Source organism: Giraffa tippelskirchi, chromosome 13 (genome assembly GCF_054371585.1).
Source record: "Giraffa tippelskirchi isolate mGirTip1 chromosome 13, T2T-mGirTip1v1.2.pri, whole genome shotgun sequence".
NCBI classification, from domain to species: domain Eukaryota; kingdom Metazoa; phylum Chordata; class Mammalia; order Artiodactyla; family Giraffidae; genus Giraffa; species Giraffa tippelskirchi.
This window is the reverse complement of record NC_137287.1, coordinates 107,659,443-107,681,859: the sequence shown is the minus strand read 5'-3', so window position 1 is coordinate 107,681,859 and position 22,417 is coordinate 107,659,443. Positions and strand designations below refer to the sequence as shown.

The window sequence follows — 22,417 nt, the reverse complement described above, 5'->3', positions numbered from 1 at the left end:
GAGAAGCCACTTGAAAGAGAAGCCCACTAGCGCAACTAGAGAGCAGCCCCTGATTTCCGCAACTGGAGAAAGTGCATGTGCAACAACAAAGACCTAGGGCAGCCCAAAATAAATAAGTACATACATATAGACATAAATAGAAATGAGTTTCTGGTCCTGCCATAGGCTCTTGAGAGAACTGGGCAAGAGAGTGGACAGGAGAGGCTTTCGGAAGCATTGAAAGGTCCAGATAAGTGTAAAGGCACTGCTAAGGATAGACAAGGCCTCTAGCTTTCTAGGGGCTGGACCATGATGTGAACACAGGAAGCACAGGGTTCCTGGGTTTGGGTTTGGGTTCTCCCACTTCCTGGCTGTGTGACCCTTGTTGAGTTACTTGATCTCTCTGTGCCTTGGTTTCTTCCTCTCTAAGTGGGGGTGATGAGAGTACCTGCCTGCCCTGGGGTTGCTCTGTGACCAAGATGGGATGGCCCTCGGCCTGCTCACGCCCTGCTTGTCGCTTGCCTTTGCTCAGGTCTCTAAAGACATCTCAGTGCGGCTGCACAAGGAGCTGGAGGCGGTAGAGAAGAAACGGGCGAGGCTGGAAGAGGAGAATGAGGAGCTTCGGCAGCGGCTTATCGAGACCGAGCTGGCCAAGCAGGTGCTGCAGACGGAGCTGGAGCGGCCGAGAGAGGTGAGGGTCCTGTCCTACCTGGAAGGGCCAGGCCTGGGCCAGGCGGGCATGTGCCAGCCCCACCCCAGCCAGTGTCTCTGAACCCCTGCTCTACACTGTTATGCCATCCTGGCAGAGTTGGCTAGTCATTCATTGCTCCAGCACATGCTCCCTGAGCACCTCCTGTGAAAACTGTGTGCTGGACACCAAGAACACAGTGGTGCTTGAGAGACACCTGGCTCCTGACCTCCAGGAGCCCAGAGGCTAACAAAGGAGACAGTCAGCCATCAAAAGAGCACAACTGGGTGGGAGATTACCTGAGAAAACATGCAGCAATGCCCAGCCTAGAGCCCAGCCCTCTGTGCCTCAGTCTCCTCATCTATAAAATGGGATAGTAATACTTTGAGTCATCAGAAGGACTAAGTGGGATAGATTTTATGGATGTGCTTTAGGGATGGCCAGGTGCTGCCACTCGGTATAAAGTCACTGCCAGGTCTGGCCTCTGACTGGTGTCTCAGCACATTTCCAGGACATAGTTGCTTCTTGAATGTGACTCCAGGCACCAGGCTCTCTGTCTTTGCTCATGAGCGCCCCTCCCACCTGGCAGCCCGTTCTTCCTCCTGCTGTGTGTTAGGTGTACAACATGTTAAGCACCAAGCCAGACATTTTCTATAATTTCCATAATAGGCCCAATGAACTTGTGATTGTACCCATTTTATGGATGGGAAAATGGCCCTAAGGGGGGCAGGAATGTCCTCGAGGTCAAGTAGGGCCCACTGGGGTGCACTGATTGGAAACCACCAGCAGAGGTGATGCCTAAGGGTTGGAATCTTCCAGAAGCCAGCGCTCTGTGTCCCAGGCAGCCCGGGTGCCTTCTGGCCCCAGCTGGGCCTCAGCTGTCTGACTGCTCCCGAGGCATCCTAGGATCGAATGTTGTTCTGGGGCACAGTGCTCATCTTCCCGGGGACAGGCATTCCAGCATTCCAGGACACACCACAGCCCCGAGGCCCGAGCAATCCTTCAGCTGCCCTTCCTGCTGGGTGTGTTGGTGTGATGTGCCAAAGGCTTCTCAGAGTGGAGAGGGAGGTATGTGCTGCTCAGGGCTTCCCAGGGCGGGGTAGGGGGGGTAGGGGCCCCCTTCCCTCAGGCAGCCTCCTCTCCCCCATGACCTGACCTGGCCTGGTGCCACAGGGCACCGCCTCCACACATCTCATTGTTGCCACCCTTCATAGTGAAAAGGAGAGATAGTTTCAGAAAGTGCCTTGGAGGTCAGGCTGTTCCCATTGTAAAAGAGGGGAAAAGGAGGCCCACAGAGGGAGAACTCGCCTGAGGTCTCCCAGCCTTTCCTTGGCTGAGATGTGGCCGAGACCCTGAAGCCACCTCCCCTTTCTAAGTCTCAATTTCTTCCTCTGTGACGTCAGGATAATAACAGTACCTAGCCTACGAGGTTCATGATCAGTCATAAGATTCATAGCCATAGAATACTATGAAGAAGTTAGAATAAGGTAATATGGCAGTTCCTGAAAAAATTAAACATAGAGTCACCAAATAAGCCAATTCTACTTCTGGGTATATACCCAAAAGAATTGAAAATAGGGACATGGACAGATATTGGTACCCCCATATTCATAGCAGACCTCCCTTTTGGCTCAGTGGTAAAGAACCACCCCCCTGCCAAGCAGGAGACCCAGGTTCGATCCCTGGGTCAGGAAGATCCCCTAGAGAAGGAAATGGCAACCCACTCAGTATTCTTGCCTGGAGAATTCCATGAACAGAGGAGCCTGGTAGGTTGCAGTCCATGGGGTCGCAAAGAGTCGGACACGACTGAGCGACTAAACAACTACAGCATTCATAGCAGCATTATTCACAGTAGCCAGAAGGTACAAGCAACCGACATGTCCATCAATGTACAAAGAAATATGTAGTAGGTACTTATACTGTATGTGTAATCCTAAAAAGGAATGTGATTCTAACACAGGTTACAGTGTGGGTGAACCTTGAGGGCATTGTGCTCAATGAAATAAGCCATACACGACAGGACAAGTATTGTATGATTCCACTCGGATGAGATACTGAGAGTAGTCAGATTCAAAGAAACAGAAGTAGGTCGGAGGGTATTAGAACCTGGAGGGGGTAGGGTGTGGGGAGATATTGTTTACTACATACAGCATTTCAGTTTGAGGTGATGATAAAGTTCTGGAGGTGAGTGGTGATTATACCACTGGATTGTACACTTGCAAGTGGTTAAAAATGGCAGATTTTATGTTATGTATATTTTACTACCATAAAAGGAAAACATGGTTAAAATGGTAAATTTTATATTAGGTATACTTTCCTATGGTTTTTTTTTTTAAAGGTAGATACATATGCACTGATGTGGAAAGATTTCTAAGGTACACTGTTAAGCACAAAAAGGAAATAATAGAACCATGCGTATTGTGCAATCTCGCTAATCATTTTGGAGACCTATATAGAACAAACTGGTTTTGAAGCATATGTGTCTATGTGCAAAAATGCATAGCCTGGAGGAAACTCTGGGGAAAAACCCGCTGAACTCAGGTGTTAGAAGTGGTGGGAGTGCTTTTGATTATATGACTGCTGTAGTTAGGGGTTTTTTGGGGGGGGGCATGGTCATTATTAGTGAAATTTTAAGTGAAGTCAAGCATGTAAAGAGCCCTTTGTGGGGCCTGGCACACAGTAGATGCTCAAGAAACACTGATTCATTTCCTACTTATTTATTTGGCTGCCGCAGGTCTTAGTCATGTCACGTGGGATCTTTCGTTGTGACGCATGCACTCTCTAGTTGTGGTGGACGGGCTTAGTTGCCCCTCAACATGTAGGATCTTCGTTCCCCCACCAGTAATCGATCCCGTCCTCTGCATTGCAAGGTGGATCCTTAGCTACTGGACCTCCAGGGAAGTCCTTCACTTCCTCTTGAAGGTGATATCAGCAGGGCTGGTTTAGCCCTCCCTGATGTCCCTTGGAGTCTTAGGATCTGGGCAAGGAGGCGTGGCCCTGTGTTTATTGGCTGATTGCCCTCTCCCCCCTCCTTCTCTTTCCTGATATAGTTTCTATGGAGACAGGGGTCCCTTAGCAGTTCTTCTGCCAGAGCTGCTCTAGTCCTATCATCGAGATCTGCCTTTGCCATCCTGACAGGTTGCTGTGGCGATGCTGTCACCCGGCTGGGAACAGGAGCCCCTGGCCTGAGCTGATGTGGTTGCTATGGAGATGGCACTTCGCTGGAGAGAAGGGAGGGTGGCCTGCCCCAGCCGTGTTCTACAGTGGCACTGTTGCCAGCTGGATTGCAGCTCAAAAATCGTAATAGCAGCCCCCAACCCCAATCCAGTATCATTTCCCTTCTTTGTATTTTAGGCAGAAAGCCAATATCAATGTTGATGGGATTTATTATAATATAGCTGCTGTGTCTGAGCACTCTGTACCAGGCACCGCACTAAGGAATTTATGTGTGTCTTCACGTTGTATAGCCAACAGCTTCCCAGGGTACATAGTGATTTTTGTCCCCATTTTATTTTGTTTTATTTCTAGCCACGCTGTGAGGCTTGTGGGATCTTGGTTCCCCAACTCAGGATTGAACCCGGGCCCTTGGCAGTGAAAACTCAGAGTCTTAACCCCTGGACATCCAGGGAATTCCCATTTTGTTCATGTTTTATAGATGGTACTCCTCTTGGCAAGTGTTTAATTGCAATATACTCCACATACCATAAAAGTCACCATTTTATGTGTTTATTTTGGCTTGTGAGATCTTATTTCCATGACCAGGGATTGAACTTGGGCTCTTGGCAGTAAAAGTGTGGAGTCCTAACTGCTGGACCACCAGGGGAAAATTCGCCATTTTAAAGTGTACAATTCCACGGGTTTTAATATATTTATAATGGTCTGCAACCATCACCATTATCTAATTCCAGAACATTCTGTTGTCAGCAGTCACTGCCCACTCCCCCCTCCCTCCAGCCCGTGGCAACCACTCATGTATGAGTGACATACACTCGTACACTCATGTATGAGTGACATAGAGGCTCTCTGTCTCTATGGTTTTGCCTATTGTGGACATTTCATCCAAATGGAATCATGCAACGTGATCTTTTGTGACTGACTTTTTTCACTTAGCATAATGTTTTCAAGGTCTCTCTATGCTGAGACAGGTGTCAGTACTTCATTCCTTTTCATGGCCATATAATAATCCTTTGTATAGAGAGACCACAGTTTGTCCGTTCATCAGTTGATGGACATCTGGGTTGTTTCCATTTTGGGGGCTGTTATGAACTAATGCTGCTGTGAACCCTTGTGTACAGGTTTTTGGGTGGACATGTTTTCAGTTCTCTTGGGTGTATACCTGGAGTGGACCTGCTGTATGTAGACGGGATAGGAGAAAGGACTCTTTGCATCTTCCAAAGCCACACTGACTCTCATGGCAATGCCCCTGCACTCCTTGCCCCATCCAGGGGCCTTCCAGGAACCCTGCTGCATTTCAGGACCTCTGAAGCGGCCGCTCACTCCAGTGAGTACCTCCTTCTCTGGCCTGGGCTTCTTGGCCTGATTCCCACTCTTGTGGGGTAAGAAGGGCACTGACTGTAGCATCAGTTCACCTGGGTTACCGTCTCCGTTCTTCTGGATTCATCATCTCATGCAGCTCTGCTATGGCCTGTGTGCTGCAGGATGAACTTGAACTTGGAGTCACGTGGGCCTGGGTTTGAATCCTGGTTTTGCCACTTATTGGCAAATAACTGTAGCATTGGGCAAATCGTGTAACCTTTCTAGTGCTCAGTTTGTTCATTTATAAAATGGGACTATGAATCCCTGCTTCTCAGAGGTGTTTGTGAGAATTGATCCAGACAAAGCAGGTAAAGGACTTGATCAATACTGGTTATCAGTATTGTATCAGCACCCTGACAACCTCTATGATGGCTGTGATCCTGAAGAAGTATTTACCTTAATCTAATAACTATGCTTCTGGGACATGCCTGGCGATCCAGTGGTTAGGACTCTGCACTTCCAATGCAGGGGGTGGAGGTTTGATCCCTGGTCAGGGAACTATGATCCCACAGGCCACGAGGAGTAGCTGAAACATAAAATTTAAAATTTAAAAAATAAGTCATAAGTAAATATGCTTCTGCTGCCTCTGGCAAGGAGCTCTCCATATCAGGCTGCCAGTTGCCCACAGAAGGAGCAGTTAAGTTGCAAGTCTGCGCTTGCAGTTGGCGGCGTCCGTCTCAGTGATTTGATCTGGGGCCCTTGTCAAACCACTCTCTGTTTCCTCCTCCCCAGTGGTCTCTCCCAGCCTGGAGCCACACCCCCTCTCTAGCTTCTTCCACCAAGAACGGCTCAGTCTTTGAGATGCACCCTCAACCCAGATCCACCCCCACCACCACCACCACTCTGGAGGAAATTTCATCCACACTGCACAGTCTGTGTTTTCAGGAGACCTTTCCAAACATCCCTGCTAAACTGGGTGAAAATCTACCCAACTGTTTTGGCAGAAGGCTCATTTTATTCCTTGAAGGTTGGTCTTTGTTTCCTGGCAGGATGGAAGGTGTTAGCAGGCAGCGGGCCGCTGCAGTTGCGTTCGGCAGCCTCTCCTGTGCAGGCTGGGGGGTGGAGGCACCATCCTGGTCTCCCCAAGAAGGGAGAGAAGGGCAAGCGGGGACAGAGCTCCTACTGCTACTAGGAGCCGTTAGACCAACGATGCTTAGAGGCGCCACCCTGGCTGCCCAGAGGCGGCCTTGTGCATTGCTCGTGGGTGGGGAAGCCCCCTGCTGCTTGCGGGCCAAGGAGTGTGCCCTCGGGGTCCGCTACATGTGACTGGCATTCCTGTGGGTGCTCAGGCGTTGTCCTGCCCCGCCCCGCCCCATCCCACCCTGCAAGGCTCAGGAACAGAACATCTGCCCCCGGGGGCTCCACAAAGGGGCTTTGACTGGCCCTGGCTCCCTGGAGGGAGTCCCACCTGACCAGCTGCTGCCCTGCAGAGGGGAGGAAGGTCTGTGTGCTCTATGAGCCTGCCTTGTTTTCCCCCCAGAGCCACAGATCACTGTGGGAGTCCACATGGCTGAGATGGGGTTCAGGCAGGGTCCATTCCGTCCAGAAAAGACTGGAGCCACTCTGATCCTGAAACGGTTTCCTGCTTCAGCCCCTTTTCTCTGCCCACCGCCCACACTTTCTTTCTTTATAAAAAAAAAATTATTTTTATTTATTTGGCTGCACTGGGTCTAAGTTGCAGCATGGGGGATCTTTACCTGTGGCATGTGGGATCTAGTTCCCTGACCAGGGATTGAACCTGGACCCCCTGCATTGGGAATGTGGAGTCTTAGCCACTGGACCCACCAGGGAAGTCCTACGCTCCCTTTCTGGTGGGCACTCAGGGCTCTCCCTCTGCCTATTGAAAAGGCATTCATGACTTTCCTCGAGGAAAGTACGTTTAAAAAAAAAAAATCCTTTCCTATAACTTTCTCCTTCCACCTGACAGTTAACATATGCTTAGTAGAGAAAGACTACAAAATACAAGGAAGCCATAAGGAGAAAAAGTTTCACCTGTAGCCCACTATTCAGAGGGAATTCCTCTGAGTAATTACCAGATTACTATTTGGGTCGGAGTATTTCCAATCTGTTGTATTTCCAGGATGTTTTTCTATGTGTGTGCACACATATTGAAATGTACATATGCGTTTGTTTTGACTAGAAAAGTAATGTAAGGTCAGTGAAACAAAAATTTCATTACAAAAACACATAAATGCATGCCTAGCATACCTCAAAGGCTGGACACAGCAGACTCTGGTTGCTTTGGTTGCCTGGGGTGAGACAGCCAGTTACTGGGTTCACTGTATTCCCTGATGCTGGGAAAGACCGAAGGCGAGAGGAGAAGGGGACGACAGAGGATGAGATGGTTGGACGGCATCACCGACTCAATGGACGTGAGTTTGAGTAAACTCTGGGAGTTGGTGATGGGAGGCCTGGCGTGCTCTGGTCCATGGGGTTGCAAAGAGTCAGACATGACTGAGCAGCTGAACTGAACTGAACTGTATTCCCTTTTGGATTTTTTTTTGAAGTTTGAATGTGAGTGTGCTCTCCAAAATATAAGAAATGATAAAAACCATACATAAAAGAAGAAAGCCTCCCCTAACCACTTCCCTCAATTCGATGCCTGATTCAGCCTAACCCATGATTTTAGTTTGTGCCTTTTCAGGCCTTTCTCTATGCTTTACAATGTATAGTTGTTTCTGTATGTATTTTTCAAAATAAAGATGGGATTATATTATAACCACAGTTTCTGTAACATACATGATAATGTAGCATGAACACAGGCTGTCTTTTTAAATGCTGGATGTTTGGGGGTTTTCTTCTGCTTAAGGTGCTTATTATAAAACTCAAAGATCACAGAGCCAAGTAAACATAGGAAGGAAAGAAAGTCTAAAAGAACACCATCTATTTCAGTATTTTAAACACAGAGCCAGAGGTCTAGAAGGAGCTCCAGCCAACCTTTGGCTGTGGTCACCCTCAGGAGGATGGGTGGGGGTATAAACAGGGAGACTCCTGCTTTGTCAGCATAGTATAGATTTACAGTGAGAATATAGCTTTATGTATGAATCTACTTTTAAAAAATGATATAATTTTTTAAAAACTTTAAGGAAAAAACACTAGTGGACTATGTCTTCGCTCCTCTCAAAAACATGTGGGGGAAGAAAAGTGAAAAGTGCAAGTTCTCTGTACTCTCCTTGTTTTCAACTTAGTGTATATTCTTTAAATCGTATCCCCCCACCATGCACACGCACACATGTATACCCACATGCATGCATGCACACACGTGTCTTATTTTTATAAAGATGGTAGCATGTTCTAGTTTTTTTTAAATAGTTTTATTTATTTATTTATTTATTTATTTTTGGCTGTGCTGGGTCTTTGTTGACGCTTGGGCTTTTCTCTAGTTGTGGCAAGCGAGGTCAACTCTCCAGTTGCAGTGCGTGGGCTTCTCATTACAGTGGCTTCTCTTCCCAGATCAGGGATCAAACCTGTGTCTCCTGCATAGGGAGGTGGATTCTTATCCACTGAGCCACCAGGGAAGCCCTCCTCTAGCTTGTCTTAAATAACAGCTTTCTTGAGATATAATTCATTTACCATAAAGGTTGTCTTTTGTGGAGTTCAGTGGTTTTTAGAATACTCAGAGTTGCACAGCCATCACTGCTCTCTAATTCCAGAACATCTTCATCGCCCTAGAAAGAAATCTCAAGCCATCAAGCCACTCCCCACTCCCTCTTCCTCCCTGGCAACCACTAATCTACTTTTGGCCTTTATGGATTTGCCTCTTCTGGACTTTTCATGTAAATGGAATCATATGCAATGTGTCCTCTTGTGATAGGCTTCCTTCACTCAGCACAGTGTTTTCAAGCATGTTGTAACATCGATCAAGACTTCATTCTTTTCCATGGCTGACTAATATTCCCTGGGTGGATATACCATGTTTTATTATCCATTCATCAGTTGGTGGACATTTGGGTTGCAGGTTTTGTTTTACAGTTTCCTTCTTTCTGTCTCAGATTTTATCATGTCAACGAATTTCACTCTCCTACTGTCCTTTTTAATGACTTTAGGTTTTATTTCATCTCAGTCCTTATATGTGATGGCTGGGACCTCTCAGTGCCTCTGGGAACCCCTGGCTCCCCTTCCTGTCACCCCACTTCCCTCCTCCAGGAAGTCTTCAGTAGTCACTTAATCTGTGGCTCAGTTTTGTAGATGATGGAGTGGAGTTTCTGGGAGAGGAAGTGGTTCACCCAGGCCTCCCACCTGAGTTCCTGGACCCACCCATCAGCTTGTGATGTGAAAGTGAACGTGTTTTATGCTCAGTTCTGTCCGACTCTTTGCCACCCCATGAACTATAGCCCTCCAGGCTCCTCTGTCCATGGGATTTTCCAGGCAAGAACACGAGTGGGTGACCGAACCTGGGTCTCCCGCATTGCGGGCAGATTCTTTCCCATCTGAGCTACAAGGGAAGCCCAGTACGCTTGTGATGGGCAGGCCCAGATCTGTAACCCTGACCACCTGACTCCAGCGCCTCCACCTCACCACTGCTGGAGGGTGTCTCACTCTGAGCATCCCCTTCCCAGGCCTCTTTTGTGGGAGGAGCTCTTTGTGGAAAGACTTGTTTTGTGACCCTCACCCGCCTTCCCTATTCTTACCTCCTAGCTTTTGAAAGATTCCCCCATCAGCCCCTCTCAAATACTGCCTTCCTGCTCTTAGCACCCAGTGTCTGAAATATCAGCCTCTGCCTTCCTCCCTTATTTACATTTCAAAAGGTCTCTTTAGGATTTGATCAGGCTTTAAGATAAACTTAAGAGCCTGTCTCAGGTTCATCTTCCTCCCTAGCTCTGCAGTTCCAACCTTAGCTGCACATTAGAATCACCTGGGAAGCTATTTAAAAATACTGATGCCTGGGACCTACTCAGACCAATCATGTGAGAATCTCTGGGGTCGGGATCTTGGATATCACTTTTTAAAATTTCCCCTAGGTAATTCTGATTTGCACCCAGGTTGAGAGCCACTGTTCTGGATCCACTCTGGCCTCTGTGGAAGAAGGTACATTTTCTCCTTCCAGTTTTTTGGAGCTAGAACAAGAGTTCTGTCCAGAACTGGTCCCAGGTCCACTCTGGTTTTGCTGTGGGACCTCTCTCTTGCCTTCAGTAGAGAGGAGGCTTGGATTACATCGGTGGTTCTCACCTTTAGGGGTGGGGTGTGAGAGGTGGCGGACAGGAAGCACATGTATTCAACTGCTTGGAAGCATGCTCAAAGATGACCTGCCCGACTTGAGAAGTCAAATGCAACCCAAGAGTGGTTTTATACTCCACTAAGATGAATCACCCCTCTCAAGGGAAGACGTCTTCAATGGACTCATGCCTCTGAGTGACTCTTTTAAACGCTGAGAAACTTCAGAAAAGATGATTATAACAATTCCTCAAATTCCCCTGTATAGAACTTGTGCCATTTTGTGTTCTTGCCACTGATACTGAGTGTTCCTGTTTTTCCATCGCTTCATCAATAGAATGTGTTGTCAGATGTTTGGATTTTTGCCAATCTGATAGGTGAGAAACTGTATCTCAGTGTAGTTTTAATCTGCATTTCTCTTCCATGAATAGGGTGAGCATCTTCCTATGGTTGGAGCCATTTACCCTTCTTTGCCTGTGAACTGGTTTTCATCTCTCTAGCCCATTTTTCTGTAGGTTTGTTGGACTTTATTTTGAGACTTCTTTATGGATTTAGGATAGTAACCATTTGTCAGTGTCATACACTGCAAACATTTTTTCCCAGTTAGTCATTTATATTTTTACTTTTCTTAGAACATTTCTTTGCCCCAGGTAGAATTTGCTTATCTAATCAAATGTATCAGTTTCTTCCCCTATTGCTTCTTATTTTTGTGTTTGGTTTTGTTTTTTGTGGTTTTTTTTTGCCTCATTGTGCAGGCTGTGAGATCCTAGTTCCCCCAACCAGGGATAGAACCCTTGCCCCTGCACTGGGAGCACGGAGTCTTAACCGCTGGACCACCAGGAAAATCCCTGCTTCTGTATTTTTGAATCATGATGATTATCAGAGCCTTACTTTGCTTTAATCTGCATGAAAACCTACCATTTACATTGTTAAAAAATGATCAGTTCCTCATCATTTCTAAGCCTCTTATATAATTATGATTTGTTTTACCATATTCATTTTATTTATTAATGTGTGTTAGTCACTCAGTCGTGTCCGACTCTTTGCGACCCCCATGGACTGGAGCCAGGCTCTTCTGTCCATGGAATTCTCCAGGCAAGAATACTGGAGCGGGTTACCATTCCCTTCTCCAGGGGGATCTTCCCAACCCAGGGATCAAACCCTGGTCTCCCACATTGCAGGCAGCTTCTCTACCATCTGAGCCACCAGGGAAGCCACCTGGCTGCTGCTGCTGCTAAGTCGCTTCAGTCGTGTCCGACTCTGTGTGACCCCATAGACCACAGCCCACCAGGCTCCCCTGTCCCTGGGATTCTCCAGGCAAGAACACTGGAGTGGGTTGCCATTTCCTTCTCCAATGCATGAAAGTGAAAAGTTAAAGTGAAGTCGCTCAGTCGTGTCTGACTCTTAGCGACCCCATGGACTGCAGCCTACCGGTCTCCTCCGTCCAAGGGATTCTCCAGGCAAGAAAACTGGAGTGGGTTGCCATTGCCTTCTCCAGAAGCCACCTGGAGTTCTACATAAAAGTGATGTCATACAGTATTTGTCTTGCCCTGTCTGATTTATTTCACTTAATATAAGAGAAATATTACCGTTTATTAATATCCACTCTGAATTAAAGTTCTCACTAGAATGCCAGTTCCTTGAGCTCAGGATTCCCCCTGAGAAGATTTGCATGCAGAGGCTTATGGAAGTGTCCTCCTGGAATAACGCCATCGGAGATGGAGGCAGCGGGCAAGCCAAGTTGCAGAGCATTCACACTCATGGCCTCAGCTGATCCCATGGGGAGCTCTGGAGCTGGTGTGGGTAGAGGGCATGGACTAGTCATTGGGTGTCGCTTCCCCCCCATTGCTCCCTTGCCCCCACAGACTTCGGATTAGGTGGTTGCTCTCAGCCAGTGACCATTGCTGGAAGGGGGACTAGAGGAATGCTCTGTTACTAAAGGGAGGATCTGGGCATAACACTCCAATATCCCCCTGAGGTACCCTGTCTGTCATGGTCCCTGCTGTATTCTCCATGCCTTACTCTGCTGTATTCTCCATGCCTTACTCTGCCTGGCACATGATGGGTGCTCAGGGAGTCTTTGGTGAATGAATGAAAGACAAACAAGAATGGAAACCTAGATTTTCCAGGTCTTGGGCTCAAGCCAATTAGATCACAATTCCGGGGTGGGAGAGAGGGGAGGAAGCCGGGGTAGGTGGGGTCAGAATCGTCTTAAGTACTGACCTGGTTCTCCATTTGCAGTCACTGGATGGTCTTAAGACTCCTCTAACTCAGCAGTTGGTGCTGCTCAAGGCTGGCCATGGCTGGGCTGGGCTGGCTGGGGAGGGGAGGGGTTCTCAGCGGAACCCTGGGTACCATGACTGCTCTTGGATGTGCATTACCCTTGTGAGCTTTCAGTTCAATTTATTTTTAATCCTCCTCCAGCACTCCTTGAAGAAAAGAGGAACGCGCTCCCTGGGGAAGACGGACAAGAAGCCTTCGGTGCAGGTACTTCTGGTCAGCCTCCACATCTGCAGGCAGCATAACCCCAAGTGGCAGGTTTTAGTCTGAAGGCCCCCAGCTTAATTCCAAGTGTCCCCAGGAGTCCCCAGAGGTGTCCACCTCTCCATTGTTTCTACTCCGTCCTCCCCTTGTTCATTTTCTTAGCTTTGATGCCAGCTTTACTTCCCCAAACTACACCCTGAGCCCATGGTTCTCACATGCTCTGCTCTGTATAGTGCTGTCTGTAGCACAGGTCAGGCACAGAATATAGTTAGTCTCGAGTGGTTCTGGATTATCGGGGTGTCAGGCACTTTTTATATATTGTCTCCTTTAATTTTCTTCATGGTCTGTTGGGGGCAGTGTTATCGCCCCATTTTACAGATGAGAAAACTGCAGTAGCAATGGTGGTAGTAGCAGCAGCAACAGTCACCCTGACAGAATGTCGCCTACTCCAGGAAGCCTCCTGGACTCCTCAGGCTATATGTGTGCCCCATTTGTGTGCTGCGATATCCATGTCTGCCTCTCTGCCTCCCCTCTGGACCCCCAGCTCCTTGAGGGTCAAGGCTCTGTTCCCAGCACCTAGTAGTTAGAGCTGCCCGAAACGGTGTGGCTGAGCCTCCCAACACTAACTCTCCTGGCTGGTGCCTGTTCCCTGTTCCCACTCCGGCCGCAGGAGGACAGCGCCGACCTGAAGTGCCAGCTGCACTTTGCAAAGGAAGAGTCGGCGCTCATGTGCAAGAAGCTCACCAAGCTGGCCAAGGAGAACGACGGCATGAAGGAGGAGCTGCTCAAGTACCGCTCGCTCTACGGAGACCTAGACGGCGCCCTGTCCGCGGAGGAGCTGGCGGACGCCCCCCACTCGCGGGAGACGGAGCTCAAGGTGCATCTGAAGCTGGTGGAGGAGGAAGCCAACCTGCTGAGCCGCCGCATCGTGGAGCTGGAGGTGGAGAACCGTGGCCTGCGGGCCGAGATGGACGACATGAAGGATCACGGAGGCGGCGGCGGCTGCGGGGGCCCAGAGGCCCGCCTGGCCTTCTCCGCGCTGGGCGGTGGCGAGTGCGGGGAGAGCCTGGCCGAGCTGCGGCGACACCTGCAGTTCGTGGAGGAGGAAGCCGAGCTGCTGCGGCGCTCCTCGGCCGAGCTGGAGGACCAGAACAAGCTGCTGCTTAACGAGCTGGCCAAGTACCGCTCGGAGCATGAGCTGGACGTGACGCTGTCGGAGGACAGCTGCTCGGTGCTCAGCGAGCCCTCGCAGGAGGAGCTGGCGGCCGCCAAGCTGCAGATTGGCGAACTCAGCGGCAAGGTCAAGAAGCTGCAGTACGAGAACCGCGTGCTCCTCTCCAACCTCCAGCGCTGTGACCTGGCCTCCTGCCAGAGCACGCGGCCCATGCTGGAGACGGACGCCGAGGCCGGCGATTCCGCCCAGTGCGTGCCCGCCGCCCTGGCCGAGGCCCCGGGGCCCGCGGCTGCGCGGCTCTGCCGGACCCGGGAGGCAGAGGTCCTGCCGGGGCTGCGGGAGCAGGCCGTCTTGGTCAGCAAGGCCATCGACGTCCTGGTGGCCGACGCCAACGGCTTCTCGGCCGGCCTGCGCCCCTATCTGGACAACGAGTGCGCCGACTTCCGGCTGCACGAGGCTCCCGACAACAACAGCGAGGTCCCCAGGGACACCAAGCTGATGCACGCCCTCCTGGTGCGGCTGAGCCTGCTCCAGCAGGAGCTCAACGCCTTCACAAGAAAGGCGGACTCGGTCCTAGGGGGCCCCGTCAAGGAGCCTCCGGAGCCCTTCTCCACACTGCCCGCCTTGAGCTCCCAGGGGCCCTCCAAGGAGATTCTTCTGGCCAAAGACCTTGGCTCAGACTTCCAGGTAAGAGGTCCCAGTCAAGGGCCCTATTGCTTTTTTTTTTTTTTCTGGCCGCACTGTGCAGCAGGCAGAACATCTCCGACCAGAGATCGAACCCATGCCTCCCGCAATGGATGCGTGCAAAGTCTTAACCACTGGCGGTACTGTGCTAAGTCGCTTCAGTCATGCCCGACCCTGTGCAACCACATGGACTGTGGCCCGCCAGGCTCCTCTGTCTCTGGGATTCTCCAGGCAAGAATACTGGAGTGGGTTGCCATGCCCTCCTCCTGGGCATCTTCCCAACCCAGGGATCGAACTGGCCTCTCTTCAGTCTCCTGCACTGGCAGGCCGATTCTTCACCACTAGCACCACAGGGAAGCCCCTTAACCACTGGACAACCTGGGAACTCCCCTATTACTTTTTATATATGTATACACACACACACACACACATATATAAACCTTTTACTGAACCATATCGTACAGAGAAGCGCACAAAACACAAATGTGTAGCTTAATGAATTTTCCCAAGGTGGGCACACCCATGTCATCATCAAGATCACAAGAACCCCAGCAGCCCCTCCTCAGGTTCCCTTTTAGCCACTGTCCCCACTCCCAAGGGTAACCCCTCTCTTGGTTCAGTTTTGTCTGTCTTTGAACTTTGCATAAATTGTATCACACAGAACACTGCATAAATTGTATCACACAGAACACACTCACCTGTGCCTGACTTCTTTCACTCACCATTATGTTTGCTGTCTCAGGTAGAAGTAGTTCCGAGTGTTCTCCTGACCGGATATGACCTCATAGAGTGACTATACCACAGTTCCCTTAGTCATTTACCATTGATAGATACAGGCTCCTCTGTCCATGGGATTCTCCAGGCAAGCATACTGGAGTGGGTTGCCATGCCCTCCTCTAGGGGATCTTTCCCACCCAGGGATTGAACCTGAGTCTCTTTTATCTCCTGCATTGGCAGGCGGGCTCTTTCCCACTAGCGCCACCTGGGAAGCCCCTAAAACCTGACACAGTCAAATAAAGTTAATTCATTAAAAAAAAAAAAAAATCATGGAGAAGATGCATGCCACCAACCGCTGGAGGTGAGTCCACCTAGATCCCTGCCCTTAGGTGCCCGGTCAGAGGCTACTATAGAGCCCGGGGCCTGGAGTGGGCACTGTTTCTGGCACCCCCACGTGCCCCTCCACGGGGTCACCTTTAGTCTTTTCTGCTTGCGCCTCTAGGTGCAGCCTCCTGACCTCCGGGACCTGCCGGAATGGGAGCCCAGGATACGAGAGGCCTTCCGCACCGGCGACCTGGACTCCAAGTCCGACCCCAGCCGGAGCTTCAGGCCTTACCGAGCTGAAGACAATGATTCCTACGCCTCTGAGGTGGGCCTGGGCCTGAGCAAGCAGGGGCAAGGGGTAGGAGGAGAGTGGCTGGGGTGACTCAAGAGCAGAGTGACCTGTGGAGAATCTTAGCTGGTGATGATATGGGTTCTGAGTGTTTCCTTTGGTTCCAAGCTTCCTGGCAACAAGGGCTGGAAGAGAAACAAGGAAGTTTGGGCCATTCTCAGGACCTGATGACAGGAAGTTTATAAACTCATCTGAGGAAGTTTTTTTTTTTAATTTATTTTTGGCTGTGCTGGATCTTTGTTGCTGCCAGCTTTCTCTAGTTGCAGCAAGCGGGGGCTACTCTTCCTTGCAGCGTGCAGGCTTCTCCTTGCGGTGGCTTCTCTTGTTGCAGAGCACGAGGTCTAGGCTTACGGACCTCAGAACCAGGGCCCTCTGCATTGGGCGTGCAGAGTCTTAACCTCGGAACCACCCCAAGTAATTTTCATAAGCTGAACACTCCTATGTAATCAGCAAGCAGACCAATGAATAGCCCATGACCTGTCCCTGGAAGCTTCCCTTCTAGTCCCCATTTAGTCACATCCTGACTTCTAACCAGATAGATTTGTTTTGCCTGTTTAGCTCCAAATCCTTATAAACGGAATTTCCCCTGAAAATGTAGAGTTTTATTGTCTTTTTCGTGGGATTTTCTTACATTATAAACAGCAAGTAACTATAACAGAGTCCCTAAGTAGCATAGCATAAGGATGGAAAAAGAAAGTCAAGATCACAAGATTAACACGTGAATGTGTTAACATGAATTAGCACTGTGAATGTTTAGTTTGTTTAACTTGTTATTGAAATATAGCATAAAAATATACATATAGTAAAGGGCACTATCCTTTTTGGTTTTTTGGCCACACCTCTCAGTTTGTGGGATCTTAGTCCCCTGACCTGCACCCTCAGCAGTGAAAGCACGTTGTCCTAACCACTGGACAACCAGGGAATTACCAAGGGCACTATCCTTAAGTGTACAGTTGAATGGATTTTTACATAAGTATAGACCCATTAAACACATATGTTTGATCCCTGACTTACCTAAGCTGTTTGTAAATTATTACAGTTATAAACAATGAGATGAACATTTTTGTGAATTCACTTAGTTTTCATAGTATATTATTTTCTTCAAATAAATTTTCGCCAGAAAGTATCAAGTTAAAATTCTAATAATAGCTAGATTTGATGTGCACTGTTTCATTTCATCGTCATGACAACCCATTGAAGTAGGGACCTGCCATCATGCCTGGGGTATACGTGAAGGATAGCTTGGGTCTGACTTCCTGCTGTCTCGCTCCCCTCTGACTGTCATCCTTTGACTGCAGTTTCTGTCCTCCTGCTCTCTCCCTGCTCCTCATCTGTGTCCCTCGTCTTGACCCCAGATCAAGGAGCTGCAGCTGGTGCTGGCCGAGGCCCATGACAGCCTCCGGGGCCTGCAAGAGCAGCTCTCCCAGGAGCGGCAGCTCCGGAAGGAGGAAGCCGAAAGCTTCAATCAGAAAATGGTGCAGGTGGGTGGGGTCCTCTCCTGTACCTACTGCAGCCTCTCTTCCCTGAACTGAGGGCAGAAACCTTGGCGGTCCTTGGGTTTTCAGAAGCAGGCATGTGAGGGGCAACCTGTGTCTTTGCAACGCATGCTGCACTGGTGCTTATGCATTAACTGTGCTGGGCTGGGATCCTGGGCTTGTCATGGACTGTCTGTGTGACCTGAGGCCCATCCTGTCTCCTCTCGGGGCCTCAGTGTCCCATCTATGAAATATTGCCCCCCTCAGAGCTGAAGTTCTGTATTAGAAAGTCCGTAGCCCTAGTTGATAATCAAGAGGGTAGTTCTGCTAGTAGAAATCATTTATGAAGCCCTTACTGTATGTAAGGATTGCAATCCACTTCCCACACATCATGTCCTTTAATCTTCATGTTTTCCCCTGTGAGGTGCCCCCCTTTTACCCCTGGGGAAACTGGTGTCCAGAGGGCCGAAGTGCTTTGCCCAGGATTCCACTTGCAGGGCGAGGTGGGGCTGGGATTCTAATCCAAGTTATTGGCTCCCTCTGAGCCATAATACCTTGTTGCTTCCTAGGGTATTGATGTCACCCCGAGCATGGCCTTTGCTTTGCACATGGGTCACCCCTCCCTGCCATCATCACTCACCCTCCCAGGTGTCTCATTAAATGTGAGAGTCCGCGTGAAACACTGGTGCCTGGTATGGGCTCACTGTGAAGAAGTGAAAGTGTTAGTCGCTCAGTCTTTTCCGACTCTTTGCGACCCCATGGACTGTAGCCTGTCAGGCTCCTCTGTCCATGGGGATTCTTCTGGCAAGAATACTGGAGTGGGTAGTCATTCCCTTCTCCAGGGGATCTTTCTGACCCAGGGATTGAACCTGGGTCTCCTGCATAGCAGGCAGATTCTTTACTGTCTGAGCCACCAGGGAAGCCCACCTGGGCTCATTAGATAATGCCAATGTTTTTATAATCAGACAGAGCAAGTTCAGATCCCAACGCTTTCACTGATAACTGTGATTGCTGCTGTTTTTATGAGTTTCTTTTCCCTGGAGTAGCAGAGGGAGGTGTCTGTTTCAACAGAATGAACTGCTAGTGATAGAATCCCCAGCAGGGTCACCACTAGGCACCACATGTAATTTCTGCCTTTATCTGAGGCCTGGAATGGGAAGAATCAGGGTCCCCAAGACAGCTGGGGTGGCTCATGCTCTGGTCCCTCTTGCAGCTGAAGGAGGACCAGCAGAGGGCGCTCCTACGGCGCGAGTTTGAGCTCCAGAGTCTGAGCCTACAGCGGAGGCTAGAGCAGAAATTCTGGAGCCAGGAGAAGAACATGTTGGTGCAGGAGTCCCAGCAGTTCAAGCACAACTTCCTCCTGCTCTTCATGAAGCTCAGGTGGTTCCTCAAGCGCTGGCGGCAGGGCAAGGTTTTGCCCAGTGAGGGGGATGACTTCCTTGAGGTATGGTTCCCCTGGGACTGGGACTGAGCTGGGGGTGGGATGGAACAGAGAGGAGGGGAAGGGGCACCCAGCTGGGTCAACACAGACCTGGGGCTCAAATCTGAGCCATCAGCTTGCAGCTTCCATCCCTGCATTCATTCACTCACTCAGCATCAGTTTGTTGAGAGCCAGCTCTTCACTGAATGCTGTGGCAGGTTCTGGGGATACGGTGGTGAAGACTTGATCCCAGCCTTGCCAGGAGGAAGTCTCCTTGGGGGCCAGTAGGTCTTTAACACCTTTCTGGTATTTGCTGGTTTCCCTTTTTAACAAGTCTGAGTCTTCAGCTGGCAACCGTATCTGCGTGAATTTAATGATCTAGTTTTGTTGTTTTTGCATTATATGCAAATATGATATATATTAATGTTTTTTTAATCTTTTAAGGTATAATTTATATACAGTAAAATGCACACATCTTACGTGGACAGCTGATGAAGTTTTATAGTATACACCCCACAGATACATAGTATAGCATCCCCCAGATTACAGTGAGCACATTTCCAGTGCCCCAGAAGATTCCCCAGTTCCCCGGGTGATACGCCCATCCCAGCAGTCAGCACTATTCTGGCTTCATAAATGCCATGGATTAATTTCACCTGTTCTAAAACTTCATTTAAAGACATGTAGTCTTTTGTGTCTGGCTTTTGCTTAACAGGCATGCGGAATCCTCCTGGATCAGGGATCGAACCCATGTCTTCTGCATTGACAGGCAGATTCTTTACTACTGAGATAACAGGGAAGCCCCTATTTTATTTTTAATGTTATCTTTGACAATGGTAATGGACAATGACTTTCCATTTTTAATAATAATGTCAACTTCCTTTTTAATTTTATTTAAAAAATATTTATTTATTTGGCTGAGCCGAGTCTTAGTTGCAGCATTCAGTATCTTTAGTTGCAACATGTAGGATCTAATTCCCTGACCAGGGATCGAACCCAGGACCCCTGCATTGACAGCTTGAAGTCTTAGTCACTGGACCAACAGAGGAGTCCCTTACCTTTCTTTTTTACATTTATTTATTTAGCTAGAAAGAGTAGGTTGACTTAAAAGCATCAGTGATACTACAGGTAGTATTTGGGTGTGGCAGGAAATAGGACAAGTGGGGCTTTGGGAATGTGTGAAGGTTGGGAAGGACTCACATGGCGTGTTGGTCCCTCAGCCTGTGAAGGCTACAGGTTGACCTCAGATCCTTATCCTTCTGTCACAATAAGCCAGTGTGCTTACATTACTGGGAGAAGGGGACAGGTAAGGATGTCATACCTGTCACATCCACCTGAGTTGGCACTGCCCACCTAGCCTTTTGAGTACAGGTACCTCTGGTCTAGACCAGGCTTTGCCCTTCTCTCATTCAAGCTCCTCATTCCACAGTCAATGGAGACTAGTGGCCATCCCAATGTACCCCTCTCTGGGGTCCCCTAGAGTAGCCTGAGTGTCCCAGTAGCAGGGGATGGTGGTTAGACCCGAATCTGTAGCAAGGGTTCCCTCCCCTACCCCCAGCAGAGCTCATGATTCTTCTCACAGGCCACCCACTTACTCCTGAAGGGCGTCGAGAGAAAGTTGCTGACCAGTTTCAGTGGACATGCTCCTAGCTGCCCTTGTCCAGGAATGTCTGACCCAAAGGTGCCCCTATGAGAAGCACCTTGAAAGCCCAGCATGGCTGCCCCTTGAGCATCACTCTTTGTGACACCTGGGTACTACTGTTTTTTTTTAAATCTTATCCATGTATTTTGGAATATAATTGCTTTACCTTATTGTATTAGTTTCTGCTTTACAACAACATGAATCCTGTATAAGTATACATATACCCTCTCCGTCTTGAGCCTCCCTCCCACCCCTGGGTACTACTATTTGAAACCACTGTCTGCTTTAGGACCACCCCTCCTGTTTGGAAGTCCCACACAAGCCTCTGGATGAAGCCCAGTGTGGGTTTTTTTTTAAATAATTTTTTAAATTTATTTTTTTAATTATAGTAAAATATATATAACATAAAATTTTAACCATTTTTAAGTTTACAGTTCAGTGGCATTAATTCACATTCTTGTGTAACCATCACCACCATCCAGAACTCTGTCTTACAAAATTGAAACTCTCACCCATGAACTCTTTATTCCTCCCTGTGCCTGCCCCTGGCAACCACTACTTTACTCTCTGCTTATATGAGTTTGTCAGATTCCACGTATAAGTGAGACCTTGTAGTATTTGTGTTTCTGTCTCTAGCTGATTTTGCTTAGCATAATGTCTTCCAGGTTCATCCATATTATCACAAATAGTAGGATTTCCTTCTTTTATAAGACTGAGTAATATTTCCTTGTGTGCATATGTGACATTTGCTTTACCCTTTTATTCATAGACAGACATTTAGGTTGTTTCTATATCTTGGCTATTGTGAATAATGCCACAGTGAACAAGAGAGATCCAAATTTCATTTCCTTTGGATATATACCCATAAGTGGGATTGCTAGATCATATAGGAGTTCTATTTTAAAATTTTTGGGAAACCTCTATACTGTTTTCCATAGCTGAAGCCCAGTTTTGGCAGCTAGGGAAGATGTTTTGCCCCCAAAATGAATTGTCTACAGGCCATATATCCTGTATTTTATTTTTATTTTATTTTATTTTATTTTATTTTTTTATCCTGTATTTTAAATCAGTTTGTTGCAAGCAAATTCTCCGTATTTGGTGAAAATCTTTCTAGCCATTTCAATGTACTGGGATAACAGAGAGAAACAGAAACTTACTTTAGGAGAAAAATAAGGTATAAGCATAGAAAATGAAATGATATATATACCTATAATAAATAGAAACATACATACTTACTGAAATAGACATAAATAAATAAAAAATAAGTGTAGGGGCTTCCGTGGTGGCTCAGAGAGTAAAGAATCTGCTTGCAATGCAGGAGACCCGAGTTCAGTCCTTGGGTCAGGAAGAGCCCCTAGAAGGGAATGGCTAGAAATAGACATAATTAATAAGAAATAAGCACAACCACCCATATTGTAAAATATATGTATATATACACACATATAAAATATGATATAAAGCCCAGTGTATAAAAATATATATACACAAATGCATAATAAAATAGATATAACTATAAAATAAGGGGCTTCTCAGGTGGCTCAGTTTGTGAAAAATCCACCTACCAACGCAGGAGATGCAAGAGACTCGGGTTCCATCCCTGGATTGGGAAGATCCTCCGGAAGAGGAAATGACAACCCACTCCAGTATTCTCGGAAAATTCCATGGACAGAGGAGCCTGACAAGCTACAGCGTATGGGGTTGCAAAGAGCTGGACACACCTGAGCACACACGCACTCAGATGCATGGGCCCTGGGCCCAGGAATACAAATAACAAACGATGTATATTCATAC

At 48.3% G+C, this 22,417-nt stretch overlaps 1 protein-coding gene across 3 annotated transcripts in view; it reads left to right on the top strand.

Moving 5' to 3' along the window:
* The window catches only part of MTCL2 (microtubule crosslinking factor 2), a 74,067-nt gene that overhangs the window by 33,620 nt on the left and 18,030 nt on the right, over positions 1–22,417 (top strand). Inside the window, exons 3-8 of one of the 3 annotated variants that reach the window (XM_081560158.1) lie at positions 512–670; positions 12,782–12,844; positions 13,512–14,702; positions 15,925–16,065; positions 17,445–17,570; positions 18,778–19,008. In XM_081560158.1, coding sequence (XP_081416284.1) covers positions 512–670; positions 12,782–12,844; positions 13,512–14,702; positions 15,925–16,065; positions 17,445–17,570; positions 18,778–19,008 — 1,911 coding nt within the window. Of the gene's footprint in view, positions 1–511; positions 671–12,781; positions 12,845–13,511; positions 14,703–15,918; positions 16,066–17,444; positions 17,571–18,777; positions 19,009–22,417 lie in introns of all 3 variants that reach the window. The other 2 variants (XM_081560157.1, XM_081560159.1) reach the window with 2 other exon arrangements.